General features: G+C 42.2%; 3 protein-coding genes and 1 pseudogene across 3 annotated transcripts; all 4 read left to right on the top strand.

Annotated features, from left to right (window-relative positions):
• Window positions 1–1,649: 1,649 nt before the first annotated feature.
• On the top strand, window positions 1,650–2,989 carry LOC108050918 (serine protease inhibitor 42Dd-like). Its single transcript, XM_044456855.1, is given in 2 exon segments — window positions 1,650–1,665; window positions 1,725–2,989. Coding segments are annotated over 2 exon segments (1,281 nt in total).
• Window positions 2,990–5,608: 2,619 nt separating this feature from the next.
• LOC108050917 (serine protease inhibitor 42Dd-like) lies at window positions 5,609–7,124 on the top strand. Its single transcript, XM_017132831.2, has 3 exons — window positions 5,609–5,712; window positions 5,772–6,857; window positions 6,914–7,124. The coding sequence occupies exons 1-3, from the start codon at window positions 5,697–5,699 to the stop codon at window positions 7,042–7,044; spliced, it is 1,233 nt and encodes a 410-aa protein (XP_016988320.2). The 5' UTR covers window positions 5,609–5,696; the 3' UTR covers window positions 7,045–7,124.
• Window positions 7,125–9,397: 2,273 nt separating this feature from the next.
• LOC123037200 lies at window positions 9,398–20,420 on the top strand. The gene is made up of 5 exons (XM_044456840.1): window positions 9,398–9,484; window positions 9,545–10,759; window positions 10,816–10,971; window positions 12,590–13,675; window positions 20,210–20,420. The coding sequence occupies exons 1-5, from the start codon at window positions 9,469–9,471 to the stop codon at window positions 20,338–20,340; spliced, it is 2,604 nt and encodes an 867-aa protein (XP_044312775.1). The 5' UTR covers window positions 9,398–9,468; the 3' UTR covers window positions 20,341–20,420.
• Window positions 20,421–21,775: 1,355 nt separating this feature from the next.
• On the top strand, window positions 21,776–23,289 carry LOC108050919 (annotated as a pseudogene).
• The last annotated feature ends 396 nt before the right edge of the window (window positions 23,290–23,685 follow it).

Genomic DNA, 23,685 nt, shown 5'->3' with positions numbered 1-23,685 from the left:
CTTGCAAGTTATATCCGATTGTTCTTATGGGAGCTATAGGATATAGACATCCGATCGGTTTACTGCGAGTTAAGTCATGGGTTTTTCAATTTTCTGATTGAATTTAATACGAAATAAGATATATTAAAAACAAGAAAGGAAAGCTAACTTCGGGCGGAGCCGAAGTTGATATACCCTTGCAGAATACTCTGTAAATTATATATTCTCCAATTATATATTCTCCAAAATTATTCATATAATGCATTCTTAATACTCATAAAAAATCCCAACTTCCTAACTTTACAAACACGAAAGTTATGGCATTTCCGATCAATCAGTTATATGGCAGCTATAGGATATAGTCGGCCGATCCTTATGAAATTTGGTAGGTCGGATTGATTGGCCAAATATAAAACCCATAGAAAATCCCAACTTCCTAACTTTACAAACACAAAAGTTATGGCATTTCCGATCAATCAGTTATATGGCAGCTATAGGATATAGTCGGCCGATCCTTATGAAATTTGGTAGGTCGGATTGATTGGCCAAATATAAAACCCATAGAAAATCTCAACTTCCTAACTTTACAAACACGAAAGTTATGGCATTTCCGATCAATCAGTTATATGGCAGCTATAGGATATAGTCGGCCGATCCCGGCCGTTCCGACTTATATACTGCGTGCAAAGGAAAGAAGGGTGTGTGCAAAGTTTCAATTCGATAGCTTTAAAACTGAGAGACTAGTTCGCGTAGAAACAGACAGACGGACAGACGGACAGACAGACGGACAGACGGACATGGCTATATCAACTCAGGAGGTGATCCTGATCAAGAATATATATACTTTATAGGGTCGGAGATGTCTCCTTCACTGCGTTGCACACTTTTGACCAAAATTATAATACCCTCTGCAAGGGTATAATGATAAGCTATTGTGTATTTTCTTCAAAATCATTGTTTCCCGTTTCTAGGAATATATAAATAAATATGCATTCCACTTTATTCCTAGAAATATAAAAATAATGAAAAATACTTAAGTGACCCATAAAATTCCCGGTAGCCTTTTAATTTTGTTTTCTTGGAAATTTTAATTAATTTTATTACTTAAACATGGAAATCCGACAACAAAAAATGTATTTAATTAGTTATTTTCCAGCATACACACTTATAAATACACTTTGTTTATAAAAAATTTTTAAAATTTATATAAAATTATGTATGTATGTATTGGCTATTCACTTAAAAAATATGACTCACACAAAATAAGCTAATTCAAATTGGTTTTAATATAATTCATAAGCACCGTTAAGATAAAAATGGGTTTCATAATTTTCATAAGCACCCTTATTGAATTAAATTCCTTTTCTAGGCCCTCTTAACCCTTTTGAAAGAACAAAGCACTGAAAACCGCAGCTAGAATGGCAACCTAGGCAAAGTAGCGCCTGCCCTGCCAGCAACATAGAAGAACCGATCTAAACCCCGCCTATGACACTACCATTACCGACTGTTTCTCCGGAAGTAAAGTCATGATCTGTACAATTTTTCTCTTATTCCAAAGCTCTGCTGCTGATGATTGGACTCGCAACGATCAGTTTTGTGGTGGAGCCGAAATCGAGCAGATCGTCAGCACGGAAGAATAAATTCAAATAAATTAGCACCAGATCAGAAAAATGGCGAGCAAAGCCAGTGAGTTGTGATCCCATCCCCTCTCTTTTAATGAACTGATCTTATGAATCCTTTTCCAGCTATCCTGCTACTATTAATGGGTCACCTTCTGGTTGCCCGGACCTTTGCGCAGTACAACTTTGAAATTAAGGAGAAAGTGAACCTCAGTAGTCCTCCAGGCAACTTCAGCTACATGGACCGCTTCAGCTCCAAACTCTTCCAGAAAATCGCGAAGCCGAACCAGGGTAACGTCGTCATCTCCCCCCTCTCCGTGCATGCACTGCTTGGCATGATCCTTGCGGCATCTTTTGGGGAGACTTTGCGAGAACTGAAGCAAGTCGGGGAGTTCGGCAAGAATCACACTGATGTGGCCCTGGACTTCCAGCGACTGGTCAAGACCAAGGATCATCTGGCGGGTTCCGAGCTGGCAATAGCGATGAGGGTCTTCTACAACCAGCGGCTGGGTGGCATCAATCCCAGATTTCATGAGTTCGCAAAGATCTACTATAACGCCAGCACAGTGCCCGTAGACATGAGCAACGGCGAGGTCACGGCCAACAAGATCAATGACTGGGTGGCGAATAGCACTGGGAACAAGATCAAGAACTTGATCTCGTCCAAAAGCATTACATCTAATGTGCAGGCCATACTGGTGAACGCCGTGTATTTTAAGGGCCGCTGGGAAAAGGATTTCTCCACTAGTGCCACGCGCCCCGCCAAATTCCGCCTCACTGACGGTAGAACTTCCCAGGTGGCAATGATGTACAGCAAAAATGTCTACGGCTTTGCCGATCTGCCCGAGCTGAACGCCACCGCCCTGGAACTAGCCTACAAGGACAGTGAAACCAGCATGCTGATCCTGCTGCCCAATCGGCACGATGGATTGGCCGACCTTGAGCAAAAGTTGGCCCTACCGGAGTTCGATCTCAACCGGATCGCCCCCCGCCTGCGACGCCAGATTGTTGAAGTGAGCTTGCCAAAGTTCCGGATCGAGTTCGAGCAGGACATGACCGAACCCCTAAAGGAGCTGGGCCTCCGCCAGATGTTCTCGCAAAGCTCGCAGGTGATCAACTTGCTCAATCAGCCAGTGGGCTTTGATGAGATCAAGCAGAAGGCCTACATCGATGTGGGCGAGGGGGGAACCGAGGCCGCGGCAGCTACCTGTAAGATCTTACCCACTTTCCTCCCCGTAATCCATTACTAATAATTCTCTGTCCTAGATGTGATGGTTAGGATTATGAGCGGTTTTTCCATATTCGTCGCCAACCGGCCGTTCGTTTTTGCCATCCGCACCCCCAGCTCAGTGCTCTTCGTGGGTCACGTGGAGGATCCAGTTGTGAAATGAATCAACTGCCGATGTCTACAACCGACAAGACAGGATTTTATTTCAGAAAAGAGCCTTGCCTCAATGCATTTGTAAAAAAAAACAATAAAGTTGTTTCAGAATTAAGGAATTTCATGTATTCTAATTCGACATGATCGTGTCGTAACTGAACTATGATGATGTTATCTCGGTCAAAAAGTCACCATGCTTTAAGGTGACAAAAGAGCATATCGTCGCACTGAGGGCGATCTCAAAAAGTTGTTGCACAAAACAAAAAATTACTACTTCGCTGATCTGCTACATAATGCTGATCCTACAAAACCATATGGATTTAGCATCTGGAAAGCAGCTAGAGTTATAAAAGGGCAGCCCCCTCGCAGAATACCTATTAAGCGTACTGACAACACTTGGTGCAGATCGGACTCCGAAATTTCTCTGGCTTTTGCTGACGAACTGGAAAATCGCTTTCAGCCATTTAACTTTGCGAAGCATGATGACGTTGAAAACACACTGCAATTTCTTAATGCTGCCTCCCCAGAAGCAGAGCCTATTCGTCATTTAAGTCCGGAAGATGTTTGTCACCAAATAAAAAAGCTGCACCTCAGTAAAGCTCCAGGATTTGACGGTATTGGCGGCAGGGTTGTCAAGGCACTTCCGAAAAAGGGTATACTGTTTTTAGTCCTCCTGTTACCTCCATGTTACTTATCCACCATTTTGGATGCCTTCGGGAATAGACAGTACAGATCTGCTATCTTCTTGGACGTAAAGGAAGCTTTCGATAGAGTGAAGACTTTCTTGCCAACTGCGCAGTATTTCCTCCTTAAAACATATCTGCTGGATAGAAGCTTTATGGTTGAAGTGAGAAGCGAAAGATCATCTATCCGATGCATACGAGCTGGCGTACCACAAGGTAGTGTTTTTGGTCCTGTGCTATACACCCTTTACACCTCTGACTTGCCAAACCCCAGAGACCAGGGTATCCTCCTGGCAACGTATGCTGATGACACAGCCTTCATCGCAAACTCTCCGTGTCGAATCGAGGCGTCCAGAATTACCCAGAGCTTCTTGGACTTGTACAGCGAGTGGACTAACAGGTGGAATATAAGCATAAACGAAAATAAATCGCAACATTGCAACTTCTCCTTAAGGCATCCAACCCTCCCTAGAGTTAAATTCCAAGACACGCTCATCCCACAATCCCCTCAGGCGCAGTATCTTGGATTGATCCTCGACAAGCGGCTCACATGGAGGCAACACACCGTCAAATTAGCAGCAACATGCCGTAGTAAGCTTAGGAAGGTTAATTGGATGCTGGAACAAATCAATCGTCACTCAAGTCGCTACAATGCACGGATTCGAGCCCACTCGAACCACCTAGCTGCATCATTGGCAACCCCTTTGATTAGAAAAAGGCTAAAGAGAAGGCATCAAGCAGACCTATGGATAGGAGGGCGGCATAGAACGAGAGTCCTTCCCCAATAAATAAAATATAATCGTGATCATCACCAAAATCTCCTGTTATTTTTAAAGTCGAAAACATATTGATATTTATCGCTGCTGTTATGTTTTTTCGTGTTATGTTTGTTACTCTTTCTACTCCCTACGTTTTATAGCCATTTAATTGGCTGATTAACGTCTAAATAAAATATATGTTACATTAAAAAAAAAAAAAAAAGAGAGTTACATACTAAGTTTAATGAACCTGTAAACCGAATTTTTGCCAATCGAAAATAACACTCAAAGAAAACTTTGAAATAACTATTCGCATATGAATTAAAACATAAATCATTTCTGAGACTAAAAAGAAGAGAACATTGAACGAGTACAGGAATCATTAGATAATAAAAAATGTATATCGATTAGATGCCAATTGTGTTATTATGAACATTACCACACTCTACCTTATTATCTGAATACAAATATGCCTTCTTGGGTGGAAAACTAGAAAAAGATTTAAATGCTTAATTAGAGCATGCCAAATCAAATGGCAAAATACCGCAAATCTTTCGGATCGGGGAAAGACCGATAATCCAATAAGAAAACAGCAATTAAATTTGGCACACTGTTCCGGTGCGGACCCTTTTTAGTTAAGGTCCAAATACATAAAAGTCAAAATCTCCCCAAGCGGCCATCACATTTCCTAAGGTCCTAATTTCATGAAACTTTTTAGCTGTTGTGTTTCACAAAAACATATTAAAGTCAATTTGAACTGTTTCGAGAAATTCAAAGTAAATTTTATCAAAAGTGGTATCTAATTTTTATTTGATAAATCATCAATGATTAATTATATTTTCTTTTATAAACAAAATATAAAAAAATTTTCTTAAAAATAAAAACCTATGCATTTTAAAGTTTAATAAAAGTCTTACCTTTAATAATAAATATTAATAATACAACATTTGGTTAAAAATTTTCGTTAAACATAATTTTAAGTGCCTCCCAAGTGGAAAAAATAAAGAAAGTTCCGAAATGTTGCTAAAAAAACTCAACTTAATCAAAAAAATCCCAGTAGGCTTAAAATTTTATTTATTGAGCTTTTCCCAGTACACTGTCATATAATGCGATTCGATACCGACTGCTTGTCTGTACCATTTTCTCTTATCCTAAAGCCGTATAACCTGACTCTGCTAATTGGTGTTGCAACGATCAGTTTTGTAGTGGGTCTGAAAACGAGCAGATCGTCGGAACGGAAGAATAAATTCTTTTAAATCAGCACCAGATAAGAAAAATGGCGAGCAAAGCCAGTGAGTTGTGATTCCTCCCCCTCTCTGTTAAAGAAATGATCTTATGAATCCTCTTCCAGGTATCCTGCTACTATTAATGGGTCCCCTTTTGGTTTCCCAGACCTTCGAGCAGACCAACTTTGATCGTATTCAATCCCAAAACAACAGTCGACAACTATCGCCTTCCTTCAGCTACATGGATCGATTCAGCGGCAAACTCTTCCAGAAAATCGCGAAGTCGAACCCGGGCAACGTCGTCATCTCTCCCTTCTCCGTTCACGCCCTGCTGGGCATGATCCTTGCGGCATCTTCTGGGGAGACTTTGCGAGAACTGAAGCAAGTCGGGGAGTTCGGCAAGAATCACACTGATGTGGCCCTGGACTTCCAGCGACTGATCAAGTTCACGGATCATCTGCAGGGTGTCGAGTTGACAACAGCGATGAGGGTCTACTACAACCAGCGGCTGGGTGGCATCAATACCAGATTTGAGGAGTTCGCCAAGATCTACTACACCGCCGGTACGGAGCCCGTGGACATGGATAACGGCGAGGTTACGGCCACCAACATTAACGCCTGGGTGGCGAACAGCACCCGGAACAAGATCCAGAACTTGATCTCGTCCAAAAGCATTACATCTGATGTGCAGGCCATACTGGTGAACGCCGTGTATTTTAAGGGCCGCTGGGAAAAGGCTTTTTCCACTAGTGCCACGCGCCCCGCCAAATTCAGCCTCACTGACGGTAGAACTTCCCAGGTGGCCATGATGCACAGCAAAGATGTCTACGGCTTTGCCGATCTGCCCGAGCTGAACGCCACCGCCCTGGAACTGGCCTACAAGGACAGTGAAACCAGCATGCTGATCCTGCTGCCCAATAAGAACGATGTATTGGCCGACCTTGAGCAAAAGTTGGCCCTACCGGAGTTCGATCTCAACCGGATTGCCCCCCGCCTGCGTCGCCAGAAGGTTGAAGTGGGTTTGCCGAAGTTCCGGATCGAGTTCGAGCAGGACTTGATCAAACCCCTAAAGGAGCTGGGTCTCCGCCAGATGTTCTCGCCAAGCTCGCAGGTGATCAACTTGCTCAATCAGCCAGTGCGCGTTGACCAGATCAAGCAGAAGGCCTACATCGATGTTGGCGAGGGGGGAACCGAGGCCGCGGCAGCATCCTGTAAGAACTCACCCAATTTTCCCCCGTAATCCATTACTAATAAATTTCTGTTCTAGATGTGAGGGTGAAGCGTAGAATGCGTTCTGACGACCCCATATTCGTCGCCAACCGGCCGTTCGTTTTTGCCATCCGCACTCCCAGCTCAGTGCTCTTCGTGGGTCACGTGGAGGATCCAGGTCTGAAATAAATAATGAGCTATGTCTACAATCGACAATAGATGGCTTTACTTCCGAAAGGATCCAATAAAGTTGTTTCAGAATTAATAAATTTTATGTTTTCTAATTCCAAAGCAAATATGAGGAATGGCCTCAATTTTGCGACACGTTCGTAGTGTCTGTGGACCGACGGGAAATCCTCTCTAGCTGACAAAAATTCCACAATCTAAAATCATGATTGGGTGGAGAGGTACTTTACTAAGTAAAACTTATTAAAGGATGGTCGATACAATAAACATCTTTAACGCGATTCCTAGTAAACTGGATATGGAAACTCGACAGTCTTGGGCAGGGCTCCCAGAAGGAGAGAGATCGTTCTCCAGATGTGACTGCCTAGAATCTTGACAGTCTACTCTCAAGACTTATGAGGAACGCATCTCATCAAGGTAAACATCTTGTGCGATGTTTTAAATTCGCCAGGAATGGCTTGTGTTGTCTGCATACAGCCACATTCGATTAAATTTCTATCGATGAAAATACGTTGATCATTTGTAAAGCAAAATAAATTGTGCTTCAATTGTGTTTCAATTGTAAGAAACATGTACATATAATATATATATAGTGTGTATATATTGTGTGTATATAGATAGTATTTCTTGAATTGTCTACATTGCATGAACATAGTTAGACGAACTCCGGAATTCATGAAATTCACTATATAAACATATTAATAAATCTTCTTTTTATACTCTTGCAGTGGGTATTATAATTTGGGTCAAAAGTGCGCAACGCAGTGAAGTATAAAGTATATATATTCTTGATCAGGATCATCAGATATCAAATATATGATCATTGATCTTTCGTAAATCGAAATAAATTGCCTTCAATTGTTTGAGTAACAAACATATTGCCAGGCTGTGCACTTCCAAGACCCAAACCCAAATTAGACCCAAATTATATCTTGAATTTGTCTGCATTGCCTTAACAGGGGCTTATTTAATCGTATTCATGTACTCCAGAATTCATGGAATTCGTTGCATAAACGAATCTAAGTGCTGCACCGTAGAGCTCGACTTAAATCCAGTTCCGACTTCTTAGTCTCAAGTACTGAAAATTTGGCTGAAACGAAGAGAAAAAGGTCTTGGGGTGGAAAACTAGAAAACAACATAATTAGACCGAGGTGACAAAAGAACTTTGTAGCCACAAAAATACCATAAAATTTCGTAATTAGAGCATGCCAAATTAAATGGCAAAATTATGCAAATGTTTCGGTTCGGGGAAAGACAATCAAGAATTATGAACCACGAAGATATCAAAATTATTCGGCTTTAACATAAGTAAACACAAAATAATTAAGAGTACTATTTTTTAAATTTACCAAATATATTTTAAGTAAGCAAACTTACTTTCTTATATTCTTATATTCTTTTTATTTGTTCACTTAAACATGAATTTCCAGCACAAAATTTGAATAGGATTTTTAAATTATTTATTTTCCAGCATACACATTTATGTATATCCTTTGTTTTTAACAAATTTAAAACAAATAGGTACTTTTCTACATATTTAAAATTTACATATAATTGTATGTATTGACATGATAAAGTATAGGCTACTTACATAAAAAATATGAGTCACACATAATAATCCACTTCGAATTGATTTTAATACAATTCAAGAGCACAGAAAAGCTAACTTACACCCTTGCAGAAAATTCTGTAAATTATATTCTCCAAAATGATTCATGTGATGCTTTCTTAACACTCATAAAAAATCCCAACTTCCTAACTTTACAAACACCAAAGTTATGGCATATGCAGAAGAAAGAAGGGTGTGTGCAAAGTTTCAATTCGATATCATTAAAACTGAGAGACCAGTTTGCGTAGAAACCGACAGACGGACAGACGGACAGACGGTCATGGCTATATCAACTCAGGAGGTGATCCTGATCAAGAATATATATACTTTATAGGGTCGGAGATGTCTCCTTCATTGCATTGCACACTTTTGACCAAAATTATAATACCCTCTGTAAGGGTATAAAAAAGGGTTTTCATAACTAGGTCTCATTGAATTTAATTCCTTTTTTAGCCACTGGAAACCCAACTGGAAACCGCAGATAGAATAGCAACATAGGAAAAGTAGACCCTGATCATTGGAATTGGGCTTTTCCCAGTTCTAAAATAGAGGCTTCCCTGCCAGCAAAAGATAGAAGAACCGACCTAAAGTCTCTGCCATATCATGCGATTCGCTTACGGACTGCTTCTCCGGAGCATAGTAGATTACGGGTTGCTTCTCCGGAGCACAGTAGAGTCACGATCTGTACCATTTCTCTCTCATCCTAAACCCGTATAGATGATTGGATTCGCAACGATCAGTTTTGTGGCGGAGCCGAAATCGAGCGGACGATTTGCGCGGAAGAATACATTTAATTAAATCAGCACCAGATAAGAAAAATGGCGAGCAAAGCCAGTGAGTTGTAATCCCTCTTCCCTCTCTCTGACATAAATTATCTTTCGAAACCTCTTCCAGCTATCGTGCTCCTACTAACGGGACACCTTCTGGTTGCCCATACCTTCGCACAACAGCAAGATAATACCTGGCAAACACGTACAGTCAATGTACAACGCGATCGTGGCTTGCGCACCCAGCCAGGCAACTCCAACTGGGGACAACAGGCCAACCAACAACCTCCGAACAATGTGCAGGAGGTGCCCCTTAATCAGCAAGCGACGACCACCCCCCCACCCAATCGTCCGCCACCCTCGTACAGCTACATGGACCGCTTCAGCGCCAAGCTCTTCCAGAAAATAGTGAGGCAGCCTTGGCAGGGCAACATCGTCTTCTCACCCTTCTCCGTCCACGCCCTGCTGGGCATGATCTATGCGGCATCTTCTGGGGACACTATGCGCGAAGTGCAGCAGGTCGGCGAGTTCGGCGAGAGCCAGATGGATGTGGCCCAGGACTTCGAGCGGCTTTACAAATTTAAGGATCATCTGCAGGGTGCCGATCTGACAATGGCGCTGAGGGTCTTCTACAACCAGCGGCTGAGCGGCATCAATCCCAGCTACGATGCGTTCGCTAAGTTCTACTACGACGCCGGCACAGAGCCCGTGAACATGGATAACGTCCTGGATACGGCTTCCAAGATCAACGCCTGGGTAGCGGACAGCACTCAGAACAAGATCCAGAACTTGGTCCGTGCCAATGATATTAATTCCCAGATGCAGGCCCTGTTGGTGAACGCCGCGTATTTCAAGGGCCGCTGGGAGAACGAGTTCTCCACCAGAAACACACAGCCCGCCGAATTCAGCCACACCGACGGTACAGTTTCCCAGGTGGCCATGATGTTCAACGACGATGTCTTCGGCCTGGCCGATCTGCCCGAGCTGAACGCCACCGCCCTGGAACTGTCCTACAAGAACAGTGCCACCAGCATGCTGATCCTGTTGCCCAATAGGATCAATGGACTGGCCGACCTTGAGCAAAAGTTGGCCCAGCCGCAGTTCGATCTCAACCAGCTCGCCCACCGCCTTCGCCGCCAGAGGGTGGCAGTGGGCCTGCCCAAGTTCCGGATCCAGTTCAATCAGGACATGACCGAACCCCTGAAGGATCTGGGCCTCCGCCAGATGTTCACTCCCAACTCGCAGGTGAACAAGTTGCTGGATGAGCCGGTGCGCGTGGACAAGATCCTGCAGAAGGCCTACATCGATGTGGACGAGAGCGGAACCGAGGCCCCGCCTTCCGGTAAGATCTCACCTTCTTTCCTCCCCGAAATCATAACTAATCATTCCCTGCTGTAGATGCCGGGTCGCTGCCAGTCAGGTCGCCGGACTTTGTCGTCGACCGGCCGTTCGTCTTTGCCATCCGCGCCCCCAGCTCAGTGCTCCTTGTGGGTCACGTGGAGAAGCCCTTGCCGATGACCGCCAGAATCGACCCAGCTATTGCCTACTACGGGCAATAGATGGCTTGCTTCCAAAAAGCGTCCTGTGTCGATGTATTTGTATAAAAATAAATTGTACATTTTGGATTATTAATTAATTTTAAAATTGAAAAATAATCTTGTATTTGCGAACTTTCTTATCGCTAAATTATATATATTGAACTTTATTATTTGGTTGATGGCTTCTCGGAATTTTTGGCAATTTGTAAAAACCTTATCTATGGTTTTTGGGAAGCTGATTTGATGAATAATGAGCTTTAGTCTGCCTTTTGGGTCAATATTTTATTACTCAGGGAAAAAGCCTCTTCTAATCTCCTCCGAATATTTCTTATCAGGGGCCACAAGAGTGTCCATGCAACTTGCATAGAAAACAAATCATTACCTGTTTATTATAGTCACTAAAAATTGAATTTCGTTAAAATTTATATTTCAGCACTATTACTTAAAAATTATTGCAGTTGGAGCTTTGTATGTTATAACGGATTACATAGAATATATCAAAATTGTTCGAAAATGCAATATTGACTCATTCGCTTTACTACTGTAGAACAGCGAGTGAAAATATATACTCTTTAAACGGGGAAACTAACAATTGTATTATTAACTTTAAATAAGTGATTTAACTATCTTATGCTTTCTACATAATAAAGATTTTATTTATTACAATTTACAAATACTGATAATGGATGGATTTTTTTCATTTTTCTGTTCAATCATTGAATATAAAACAAAATGATAAGCTAGCTGTACAATTGTTTATTTTCTTAATAATTATTTTTTCCCATTTCCAGGAACAATGTGGAATGTTATATATATATGAACAAATAATGAAAACAATTTAAGTGTCCCGTTAAATTCCCTGTTCACGTACAAATGAAAATCCGGCAAAAATTTGAATATGATTTTTAAATTACTTATATTAAATTACTTATATTTCAGCATTTATTTGTGTATTCACAATTATGTATATCCATTGTTTTTCACAAATTTTAAACAAATAGGTACTTTTCTACATATTTAAAATTTACATACAATTGTATGTATTGACATGATTAAGTAAATATCATATTACTTAAAAAAGCTGACTCACACAAAATAAGACAATTCAGATTAGTTTTCATACAATTCAAGAGCACTGTTAAGAGTAAAAATGGATTTTCATAACTTTTATAATTAGGCCTTATTGAATTCAATTTTTCTAATCCCAGGAAACCCAACTGGAAACCTCAGCTAGAATATCAACCGAGGAAAAGTAGCCCCTGATCATTGGAATTGGGCTTTTCCCAGTTCTAAAATAGAGGCTTCCCTGCCAGCAAAAGATAGAAGAACCGACCTAAAGTCTCTGCCATATCATGCGATTCGCTTACGGACTGCTTCTTCGGAGCATAGTAGAGTCACAATCTGTACCATTTCTCTCTCATCCTAAATCTGTATAGCCTGGCACTGGTCTGTTGCTGATGATTGGACTCGCAACGATCAGTTTTGTGGTGGAGCCGAAATCGAGCAGATCGTCCGTACGGAAGAATAAATTCAATTTAATCAGCACCAGATAAGAAAAATGGCGAGCAAAGCCAGTGAGTTGTGATCCCTCCCCCCTCTCTCTTAAAGAAATGATCTTATGAATCCTCTTCCAGGTATCCTGCTACTATTAATGGGACACCTTCTGGTTGCCCAGACCATCGCGCAGGCCAACTTTGATCGTAGGCAATCCCAAAACAACAGTCGACAACTATCGCCTTCCTTCAGCTACATGGACCGATTCAGCGGCAAACTCTTCCAGAAAATCGCGAAGTCGAACCCGGGAAACGTTGTCATCTCTCCCTTCTCCGTCCACGCCCTGCTGGGCATGATCCTTGCGGCATCTGTTGGGGAGACTAGGCGCGAGCTGAAACACGTCGGGGAGTTTGGCCCTAGTCAGTTTCATGTAGCCCGGAACTTCCGGCGGCTGCTCAAATTCAAGGATCATCTGCAGGGTGTCGAGTTGACGACAGCGATGAGGGTCTATTACAACCAGCGACTGGGGGGCATCAATCCCAGATTTGAGGAGTTCGCCAAGATCTACTACACCGCCGGTACGGAGCCCGTGGACATGGATAACGGCGGGGTCACGGCCACCAAGATCAACGCCTGGGTGGCGAACAGCACCCGGAACAAGATCCAGAACTTGATCTCGCCCGGCAGCATTACATCTAATCTGGGGGCTATACTGGTGAACGCCGTGTATTTTAAGGGCCGCTGGGAGCACGATTTCTCCACTAAGAACACGCACCCCGACGAATTCCGCCACACTGACGGTAGAACTTCCGAGGTGGTCATGATGTACAGCAATGATGTCTACGGCCTGGCCGATCTGCCCGAGCTGGACGCCACCGCCCTGGAACTGGCCTACAAGGACAGTGAAACCAGCATGCTGATCCTGCTGCCCAATCGGCACGATGGATTGGCCGACCTTGAGCAAAAGTTGGCCCTACCGGAGTTCGATCTCAACCGGATTGCCCCCCGCCTGCGACGCCAGAAGGTTGAAGTGAACTTGCCGAAGTTCCGGATCGAGTTCGAGCAGGACTTGATCAAACCCCTAAAGGAGCTGGGCCTCCGCCAGATGTTCTCGCCACGCCCGCAAGTGATCAACTTGCTCAATCAGCCAGTGCGCGTTGACCAGATCAAGCAGAAGGCCTACATCGATGTTGGCGAGGGGGGAACCGAGGCCGCGGCAGCATCCTGTAAGATCTCACCCACTTTCTCCCCGTAATCCATTACTAATAATTCTCTGTCCTAGATGTGAGGATGGCGTTTTTGTCCCTTACTTTCAACCCCACCTTCTACGCCAACCGGCCGTTCGTTTTTGCCATCCGCACTCCCAGCTCAGTGCTCTTCGTGGGTCACGTGGAGGATCCAGGTCTGAAATAATTCAAAAGCTGATGTCTACAACCGACAATAAAGGGTTTGATTTCCGAAAAGAATCTTGCCTCAATGCATTTGTAAAAAAAAAAACAATAAAGTTGTTAAAGAATTAATGAATGTGATGTTTTCTAATTTGACATGATCGTATTGTTTGTGGACCGACGGGAAATCCTCTATAGCTGCTAGAAATTTCACTTTCTGACATCATATTTGGGTGAAGAAGCACTTAACTTAGTAAAACACATTGCCTCCATAGAAACTCGATTCTTTATCGCTCCTGGATGTGCGGCTGACATACTGCCAGCCATTGAGTTCCAGGCCCAAACATCTTTAATGACACGTCACAAGCCATGGAAGCTTGTTTAAGAAGTTTTAATGCATCCACCTCATACTCCGGACATCGTCCCAAGCGATTTCCATCGCTTTTTGGATACGCTTAATTTTTTCGATGAGCTGAAATTGAGTTTAAAGGAGGCTTGTGAAAATCGAATCACCCAGTTTTTTGTCATTAGAGACAAGGACCTCTTAAGGAGAGGCATATATAGAAATTACCATTGAAGCGGCAGCTTTTAAATCGGACAATTGTAACTATATTAAAATAATCATCAAAAATCAATAAAGAAATCAATATAATCTTTTGCGTGGCATCCAGCAAATTTGTGTGCATAGAATGCGATAAAAACTCGCAAATATGTCTGAAACTTGTGCAGTGAAAAACAAGAGAGAACGCTATAGTCGAGTGCCCCGACTATCAGATACCCGTTACTCAGCTAAAGGGAGTGCGAGGGAGATGGAGATAGAAACTTTGATCACGCATAACTTTTTAACGAATGGTCCGATTTGAAAAATTTCTTCTACATTTCGATAGGTATTGATAAACACAATAAAACTGCATTTTTACTTTTCCGAAATATTTAAATTTTTAAAATCGTATATGAGCGATTGTGGGCGTTAAAGGGGGCGTGGCACCTTTTTGAAACAAACTTGCGCTGCGTAGGAACTCCTAGAATCTGCATGCAAAATGCCAATCTTCTAGCTTTTATAGTTTCCGGACAGACAGACGGACAGACGGACATGGCTATATCGACTCGGCTAGTGACCCTGATCAAGAATATATATACTTTATAGGGTCGGAAACGCTTCCTTCTAGCTGTTACATACTTTTGCACGAATACAATATACCCTTTTACTCTACGAGTAACGGGTATAATAATGAAAAATAATGAAACAATGAAAAATCAAATGAATTTAAATATTAATGCAATCGGTTCGATATCAAAGAACGTCCTAAGCGGCAATAGTTTTGATAAGCGCTGGGCTAAATTTATTTTTGGTTAAGAGGATAATTAAATATTGCTTAAATATCTAGACAAAACGCGATTATTTTAAATCGTTCGCGAGTCTAAAGGAAATGAGTATCAAAAATTGTTAAAACACACCTTCAAAGTTGAAAAAAAATTTCGTGATCAGAATAACAACTCATTCTAGGAATTAATTAAACCATAATAGATTAGTATACTACGAGAATTTAAATAGAGAGTTTAATGAAACTGTAAACCGAATTTTTGCGAATCGAAAATAACACTCAAAGAAAACTTTGAAATAACTATTCGCATATGAATTAAAACATAAATCATTTCTGAGACTAAAAAGAAAGGAAAGCTAACTTCGGACGGAGCCGAAGTTGATATACCCTTGCAGAATATTCTGTAAATTATATTCTACAAAATTATTAATTTGATGCATTCTTAATACTCATAAAAAGTCCCAATTTCCTAATTTTAAGAACACCAAAGTTATGGCATTTCCGATCGATCAGTTATATGGCAGCTATAAGATATAGTCGGCCGATCCTTATGAAATTTGGTAGGTCGGATTGATTGGCCAAATATAAAACCCATAGGAAATCCCAGCTTCCTAACTTTGCAAACACTAAGGTTATGGCATTTCCGATCAATCAGTTCCCAACTTTACAAACACCAAAGTTATGGCATTTCCGATCAATCAGTTATATAGCAGCTATAGGATATAGTCGGCCGATCCTTATGAAATTTGGTAGGTCGGATTAATTGGCCAAATATAAAACCCATAGAAAATCCCAACTTCCCAACTTTACAAACACCAAAGTTATGGCATTTCCGATCAATCAGTTATATAGCAGCTATAGGATATAGTCGGCCGATCCTTATGAAATTTGGTATGTCGGATTGATTGGCCAAATATAATACCCATAGAGAGTCCCAACTTCCTAACTTAACAAACAGCAGAGTTATGGCATTTCCGATCAATCAGTTATATGGCAGCTATAGGATATAGTCGGCCGATCCCGGCCGTTCCGATATCTTTAAAACTGAGAGACTAGTTCGCGTAGAAACAGACAGACGGACAGACGGACATGGCTATATCAACTCAGGAGGTGATCCTGATCAAGAATATATATACTTTATAGGGTCGGAGATGTCTCCTTCACTGCGTTGCACACTTTTGACCAAAATTATAATGCCCTCTGCAAGGGTATAAAAATGTATATCGATTAGATGCCAATTGTGTTATTATGAACATTACCACACTCTACCTTATTATCTGAATACAAATATGCCTTCTTGGGTGGAAAACTAGAAAAAGATTTAAATGCTTAATTAGAGCATGCCAAATCAAATGGCAAAATACCGCAAATCTTTCGGATCGGGGAAAGACCGTCAAGAATTATGAACCACAGATAATTAAATTATAATAATCCGATAAGAAAACAGCAATTAAATTTAAATGCGGACCCTTTTTAGTACGCGTGTATGCGGGTTAAGGCCCAAATACATATAAGTCAAAATCTCCCCAAGCGGCCATCACATTTCCTAAGGTCCTAATTTCATGAAACTTTTTAGCTGTTGTGTTTCACAAGAACATATTAAAGTCAATTTGAACTGTTTCGAGAAATTCAATGTAAATTTTATCAAATCATCAATGATTAATTATATTTTCTTTTATAAACAAAATATAAAAAATTTTTCTTAAAAATAAAAACCTATTTTTTTAAGTTCAATATGTAGTAGGCCACCTTATGCCCAATAAACTATCGATTGTTAATGTTAAGCTAACTTTAAGGATAACATAATCTTAAAGCAAGCCCAATGTTAATCATTCTTGGTATATGGTTTGAATAAAGTGGACGTGTTTTGATAGAAAGTGCCTGAATTATTATATATACCGCTCCTCTAACAAATAAAAGTCTTATCTTTGGAAATTTAGGTTATTCATTGATACAGCTGATTATTTGAAGAATTTGAAGAAAATGTGGTCATTTCAAATAATTGCATCTTATTTCCAAGAACAAAGAACAAATTTAACAAGAAAGGAAAGCTAACTTCGGGCGGAGCCGAAGTTGATATACCCTTGCAGAATATTCTATAAATTATATTCTCCAAAATTATTCATATGATGCATTCTTAATACTCATAAAAAGTCCCAACTTCCTAACTTAACAAACAGCAGAGTTATGGCATTTCCGATCAATCAGTTATATAGCAGCTATAAGATATAGTCGGCCGATCCTTTTGAAATTTGGTAGGTCGGATTGATTGGCCAAAAATAAAACCCATAGAAAATCCCAACTTCCTAACTTTACAAACACCAAAGCTATGGCATTTCCGATCAATCAGTTATATGGCGGCTATAGGATATAGTCGTCCGATCCTTATGAAATTTGGCAGGTCGGATTGATTAGCCAAAAATAAAACCCATAGAAAATCCCAACTTCCTAACTTTAAAAACACCAAAGTTATGGCTTTTCCGATCGTTCAGTTATATGGCAGCTATATGATATAGTCGCCCGATCCGGCTTGTTCCGACTTATATACTACCTGCAATAGAAAGACAACTTTTGGGAAAGTTTCAAGCAGATAGCTTTAAAACTGAGGGACTAGTTTGCGTAGAAACGGACGGACAGACGGACAGACGGACAGACGGACGGACAGACGGACATGGCTAGATCGACTCTCCTGGTGATGCTGATCAAGAATATATATACTTTATAGGGTCGGAAATGTCTCCTTCACTGCGTTGCAAACTTTTGACTGAAATTATAATACCCTCTAATAAAACAACGACGGCATTTATTAATAAATTTTCGTTAAACATAATTTTAGGTGCCTCCCAAGTGGAAAAAATAAATAAAGTTCGCAAATGTTGCTAAAAAAAACTCAACTTAATCAAAAATTCCCAGTAGGCTTAAAATTTTATTTATAACTTTTGGGTAGGAAAAAATAACCATATATTTCTTATTTGTTTACTTAATTTAAACAGGCCTTTTTTAACCCCTCTTAACACTTTTTATACCCTTGCAGAGGGTATTATAATTTTGGTCAAAAGTGTGCAACGCAGTGAAGGAGACATCTCCGACCCTATAAAGTATATATATTCTTGATCAGGATCGCCTCCTGAGTTGATACAAGCATGTCCGTCTGTCTGTTTCTACGCAAACTAGTCTCTCAGTTTTAAAGATATCGAATTGAAACTTTACACACACCCTTCTTTCCTTTGCACGCAGTATATAAGTCGGAATATATATATATATCCTATAGCTGCCATACAACTGATTGATCGGAAATGCCATAACTTTGGTGTTTGTTAAGTTAGGAAGTCGGGATTTTCTATGGGTTTTATTTATGGCCAATCAATTCGACCTACCAAATTTCTATATCATACAGCTGTTATATAACTGAACGATTGGAAATGACATAACTTTGGTGTTTTTGAAGTTAGGAAGTTGGGATTTTTTATGAGTATTAAGAATGCATCATATGAATAATTTTGGAGAATATAATTTACAGAGTATTCTGCAAGGGTATATCAACTTCGGCTCCGCCCGAAGTTAGCTTTCCTTTCTTGTTAGTGAATAAAGCTGTGGAATCCGCTGCTAGAATGGCAACCGAATCGGAATTGAGCTTTTCCCAGTACACTGTCATATAATGCGATTCGATACCGACTGCTTGTCTGTACCATTTCCCTCTCATCCTAAAGCCGTATAGCCTGACTCTGCTAATTGGTCTTGCAACGATCAGTTTTGTAGTGGGTCTGAAAACGAGCAGATCGTCGGAACGGAAGAATAAATTCTTTTAAATCAGCACCAGATAAGAAAAATGGCGAGCAAAGCCAGTGAGTTGTGATCCCTCCCCCCTCTCTCTTAATGAAATGATCTTATGAATCCTCTTCCAGGTATCCTGCTACTATTAATGGGACACCTTCTAGTTGCCCAGACCTTCGCGCAGACCAACTTTGATCGTAATCAATCCCAAAACAACAGTCGACAACTATCGCCTTCCTTCAGCTACATGGACCGATTCAGCGGCAAACTCTTCCAGAAAATCGCGAAGCCGAACCAGGGTAACGTCGTCATCTCTCCCTTCTCCCTGCATGCCCTGCTGGGCATGATCCTTGCGGCATCTTCTGGGGAGACTTTGCGAGAACTGAAGCAAGTCGGGGAGTTCGGCAAGAATCACACTGATGTGGCCCTGGACTTCCAGCGACTGATCAAGTTCAAGGATCATCTGCAGGGTGTCGAGTTGACAACAGCGATGAGGGTCTACTACAACCAGCGGCTGGGTGGCATCAATACCAGATTTGAGGAGTTCGCCAAGACCTACTACACCGCCGGTACGGAGCCCGTGGACATGGATAACGGCGGGGTCACGGCCACCAAGATCAACGCCTGGGTGGCGAACAGCACCCGGAACAAGATCAAGAACTTGATCTCGTCCAAAAGCATTACATCTAATGTGCAGGCCATACTGGTAAACGCCGTGTATTTTAAGGGCCGCTGGGAAAAGGCTTTCTCCACTAGTGCCACGCGCCCCGCCAAATTCAGCCTCACTGACGGTAGAACTTCCCAGGTGGCCATGATGCACAGCAAAGATGTCTACGGCTTTGCCGATCTGCCCGAGCTGAACGCCACCGCCCTGGAACTGGCCTACAACGACAGTGAAACCAGCATGCTGATCCTGCTGCCCAATCGGCACGATGGATTGGCCGACCTTGAGCAAAAGTTGGCCCAACCGGAGTTCGATCTCAACCGGATTGCCCCCCGCCTGCGTCGCCAGAAGGTTGAAGTGGGTTTGCCGAAGTTCCGGATCGAGTTCGAGCAGGACTTGATCAAACCCCTAAAGGAGCTGGGTCTCCGCCAGATGTTCTCGCCAAGCTCGCAGGTGATCAACTTGCTCAATCAGCCAGTGCGCGTTGACCAGATCAAGCAGAAGGCCTACATCGATGTTGGCGAGGGGGGAACCGAGGCCGCGGCAGCTTCCTGTAAGATCTCACCCAATTTCCCCCCGCAATCCATTACTAATAAATTTCTGTTCTAGATGCGACGGTGAATCGTAGAATGATTTCTAACAACCCCATATTCGTCGCCAACCGGCCGTTCGTTTTTGCCATCCGCACTCCCAGCTCAGTGCTCTTCGTGGGTCACGTGGAGGATCCAGGTCTGAAATAAATAATAAGCTATGTCTACAATCGACAATAGAGGGCTTTACTTCCGAAAGGAACCAATAAAGTTGTTTCAGAATTAATAAATTTTATGATTTCTAATTCCAAAGCAAATATGAGGAATGGCCTCAATTTTGCGACACGTTCGTAGTGTCTGTGGACCGACGGGAAATCCTCTCTAGCTGACAAAAATTCCACAATCTAAAATCATGATTGGGTGGAGAGGTACTTTACTAAGTAAAACTTATTAAAGGATGGTCGATACAATAAACATCTTTAACGCGATTCTTAATTGCTGATTACATGTTCTTGATTGCTGGTAAACTGGATATGGAAACGCGACAGTCTTGGGCAGGGCTTCCAGATGGAGAGAGATCGTTCTCCAGATGTGACTGCCTAGAATTTTAACAGTCTACTCCCGAGACTTATGAGAAACGCATCTCATTAAGGTACACATTTTGAGCGATGTCTCGCCAGGAATGGCTTGTATTCTCTGCATACAGCCACATTCGATTAAATTTCCATCGATGGGAATAAGTTGATCATTTGTAAATCAAAATAAATTGTGCTTCAATTGCAAGAAACATGTATAACATTCTTCTTGAATTGTCTACATTGCATGAACAGGGTTTGACGAACTTCATGAAATTCACTGTATAAATAAATTAATATATCTTCCGTTTATACCTTGAAGAGGGTATTATAATTTTGGTCAAAAGTGTGCAACGCAGTGAGGGAGACATCTCCGACCCTATAAAGTATATATATTCTTGATCAGGATCACCTCCTGAGTTGATATAAGCATGTCCGTCTGTCCGTCTGTCTGTCCGTCTGTCTGTCCGTCTGTCTGTCCGTCTGTCTGTTTCTACGCGAACTAGTCTCTCAGTTTTAAAGATATCGAATTGAAACTTTGCACACACCCTTCGTTCCTTTGCACGCAGTATATAAGTCGTACGGCCGGGAACGGCCGACTATATCCTATAGCTGCCATATAACTGATTGATCGGAAATGCCATAACTTTGGTGTTTGTAAAGTTAGGAAGTTGGGATTTTCTATGGGTTTTATATTTGGTTAGTCAATCCGACCTACCAAATTTCATAAGGATCGGCCGACTATATTCTATAGCTGCCATATAACTGGTTAATCGGAAATGCCATAACTTTGGTGTTTGTTTTTATATTTTTTCCACCGATCTGGAGAAAATAATTTACAGAATATTCTGCAAGGGTATATCAACTTCGGCTCCGCTCGAAGTTAGATTTCCTTTCTTGTTAATAAATAAAGCAGTGGAATCCTCTGCTAGAATGGCAAAATTTGAATTTCTTGCCAGCAACATAGAAAAATCTAGCTAAAGACCGTCTTAGTCACTGTCTTATAATGCGATTCGATTTCCATTTCCCTCTCAGCCGTATAGCCTGACTGTGATAATTGGTTTCGCAACAATCAGTTTGGTAGTGAGTCTGAAAACGAACACATCGTCGGCTCGGAAGAATAAGTTCTTTTAAATCAGCACCAGATAAGAAAAATGGCGAGCAAAGCCAGTGAGTTGTGATCCCTTTCCTCCTCTCTTTTAATGAACTGATCTTATGAATACTTTTCCAGCTATCCTTCTACTATTATTGGGGCACCTTCTGGTTGCCCAGTACTTCGCGCAGTACAACTTTGATCGTAGGCAATCCCAAAACAACATTCGACAATTATCGCCATCCTTTAGCTACATGGACCGCTTCAGCTCCAAACTCTTCCAGAAAATCGCGAAGTCGAACCCGGGCAACGTCGTCATCTCTCCCTTCTCCGTTCACGCCCTGCTGGGCATGATCCTTGCGGCATCTTCTGGGGAGACTTTGCGAGAACTGAAGCAAGTCGGGGAGTTCGGCAAGAATCACACTGATGTGGCCCTGGACTTCCAGCGACTGATCAAGTTCAAGGATCATCTGCAGGGTGTCGAGTTGACAACAGCGATGAGGGTCTACTACAACCAGCGGCTGGGTGGCATCAATACCAGATTTGAGGAGTTCGCCAAGATCTACTACACCGCCGGTACGGAGCCCGTGGACATGGATAACGGCGGGGTCACGGCCACCAAGATCAACGCCTGGGTGGCGAACAGCACCCGGAACAAGATCAAGAACTTGATGTCGTCCAAAAGCATTACATCTAATGTGCAGGCCATACTGGTGAACGCCGTGTATTTTAAGGGCCGCTGGGAGCACGTTTTCTCCACTATGGTCACGCACTCCGCCAAATTCCGACTCAGTGGCGGTGGAACTTCCGAGGTGGCCATGATGCACAACAATGATGTCTACGGCTTTGCCGATCTGCCCGAGCTGAACGCCACCGCCCTGGAACTGGCCTACAAGGACAGTGCCACCAGCATGCTGATCCTGCTGCCCAATCGGCACGATGGACTGGCCGACCTTGAACAAAAGTTGGCCCAACCGGAGTTCGATCTCAACCGGATTGCCCCCCGCCTGCGCCGCCGATACGTTGAAGTGGGGTTGCCGAAGTTCCGGATCGAGTTCGAGCAGGACATGACCGAACCGTTAAAGGAGCTGGGTCTCCGCCAGATGTTCTCGCCAAGCTCGCAGGTGATCAACTTGCTCAAACAGCCAGTACGCGTTGACCAGATCAAGCAGAAGGCCTACATCGATGTTGGCGAGGGGGAACCGAGGCCGCGGCAGCTTCCTGTAAGATCTCACGCACTTTCCCCCCCGAAATCAATTACTAATAATTTTCTGTCCTAGATTTGAAGATGTCATTTTTGTCCGCTAGTATAAATCCCAATTTCGTCGCCAACCGGCCGTTCGTTTTTGCCATCCGCACTCCCAGCTCAGTGCTCTTCGTGGGTCACGTGGAGGATCCAGGTCTGAAATAAATAATAAGCTATGTCTACAATCGACAATAGAGGGCTTTACTTCCGAAAGGAACCAATAAAGTTGTTTCAGAATTAATAAATTTTATGATTTCTAATTCCAAAGCTTTGCAAAGCAACTATGAGGAATGTTCGTGGTGTCCGTGGTCGGACGGAAAATTATCTCAAGATGCCAGAAATTCCACTATCTGAAATCATCTTATTTAACTAAGTAAAACTAATTGCTGTCACCGAAGAAAATTATGTTAAAGGATGGTCGATACGATAAACAGCCACCCTTAACGCGATTCTTAATTGCGGATTACATGTTCTTGACTGCTGGTAAACTGAATATGGAAACTCGACAGTCTTGGGCAGGGCTTCCAGATGGAGAGAGATCGTTCTCCAGTTGTGACTGCCCAGAGCCTTGACTCCCGAGACTTATAAAAAACGCATCTCATAAAGGTGAAAATCTTGAGCGATGTTTCAAATTCGTCAGG

Source organism: Drosophila rhopaloa, unplaced genomic scaffold (genome assembly GCF_018152115.1).
Source record: "Drosophila rhopaloa isolate 14029-0021.01 unplaced genomic scaffold, ASM1815211v1 contig_115, whole genome shotgun sequence".
Lineage (NCBI taxonomy): Eukaryota > Metazoa > Arthropoda > Insecta > Diptera > Drosophilidae > Drosophila > Drosophila rhopaloa.
The sequence above is the reverse complement of the archived record's forward strand: the minus strand, read 5'-3'. Positions and strand labels throughout refer to the sequence as shown.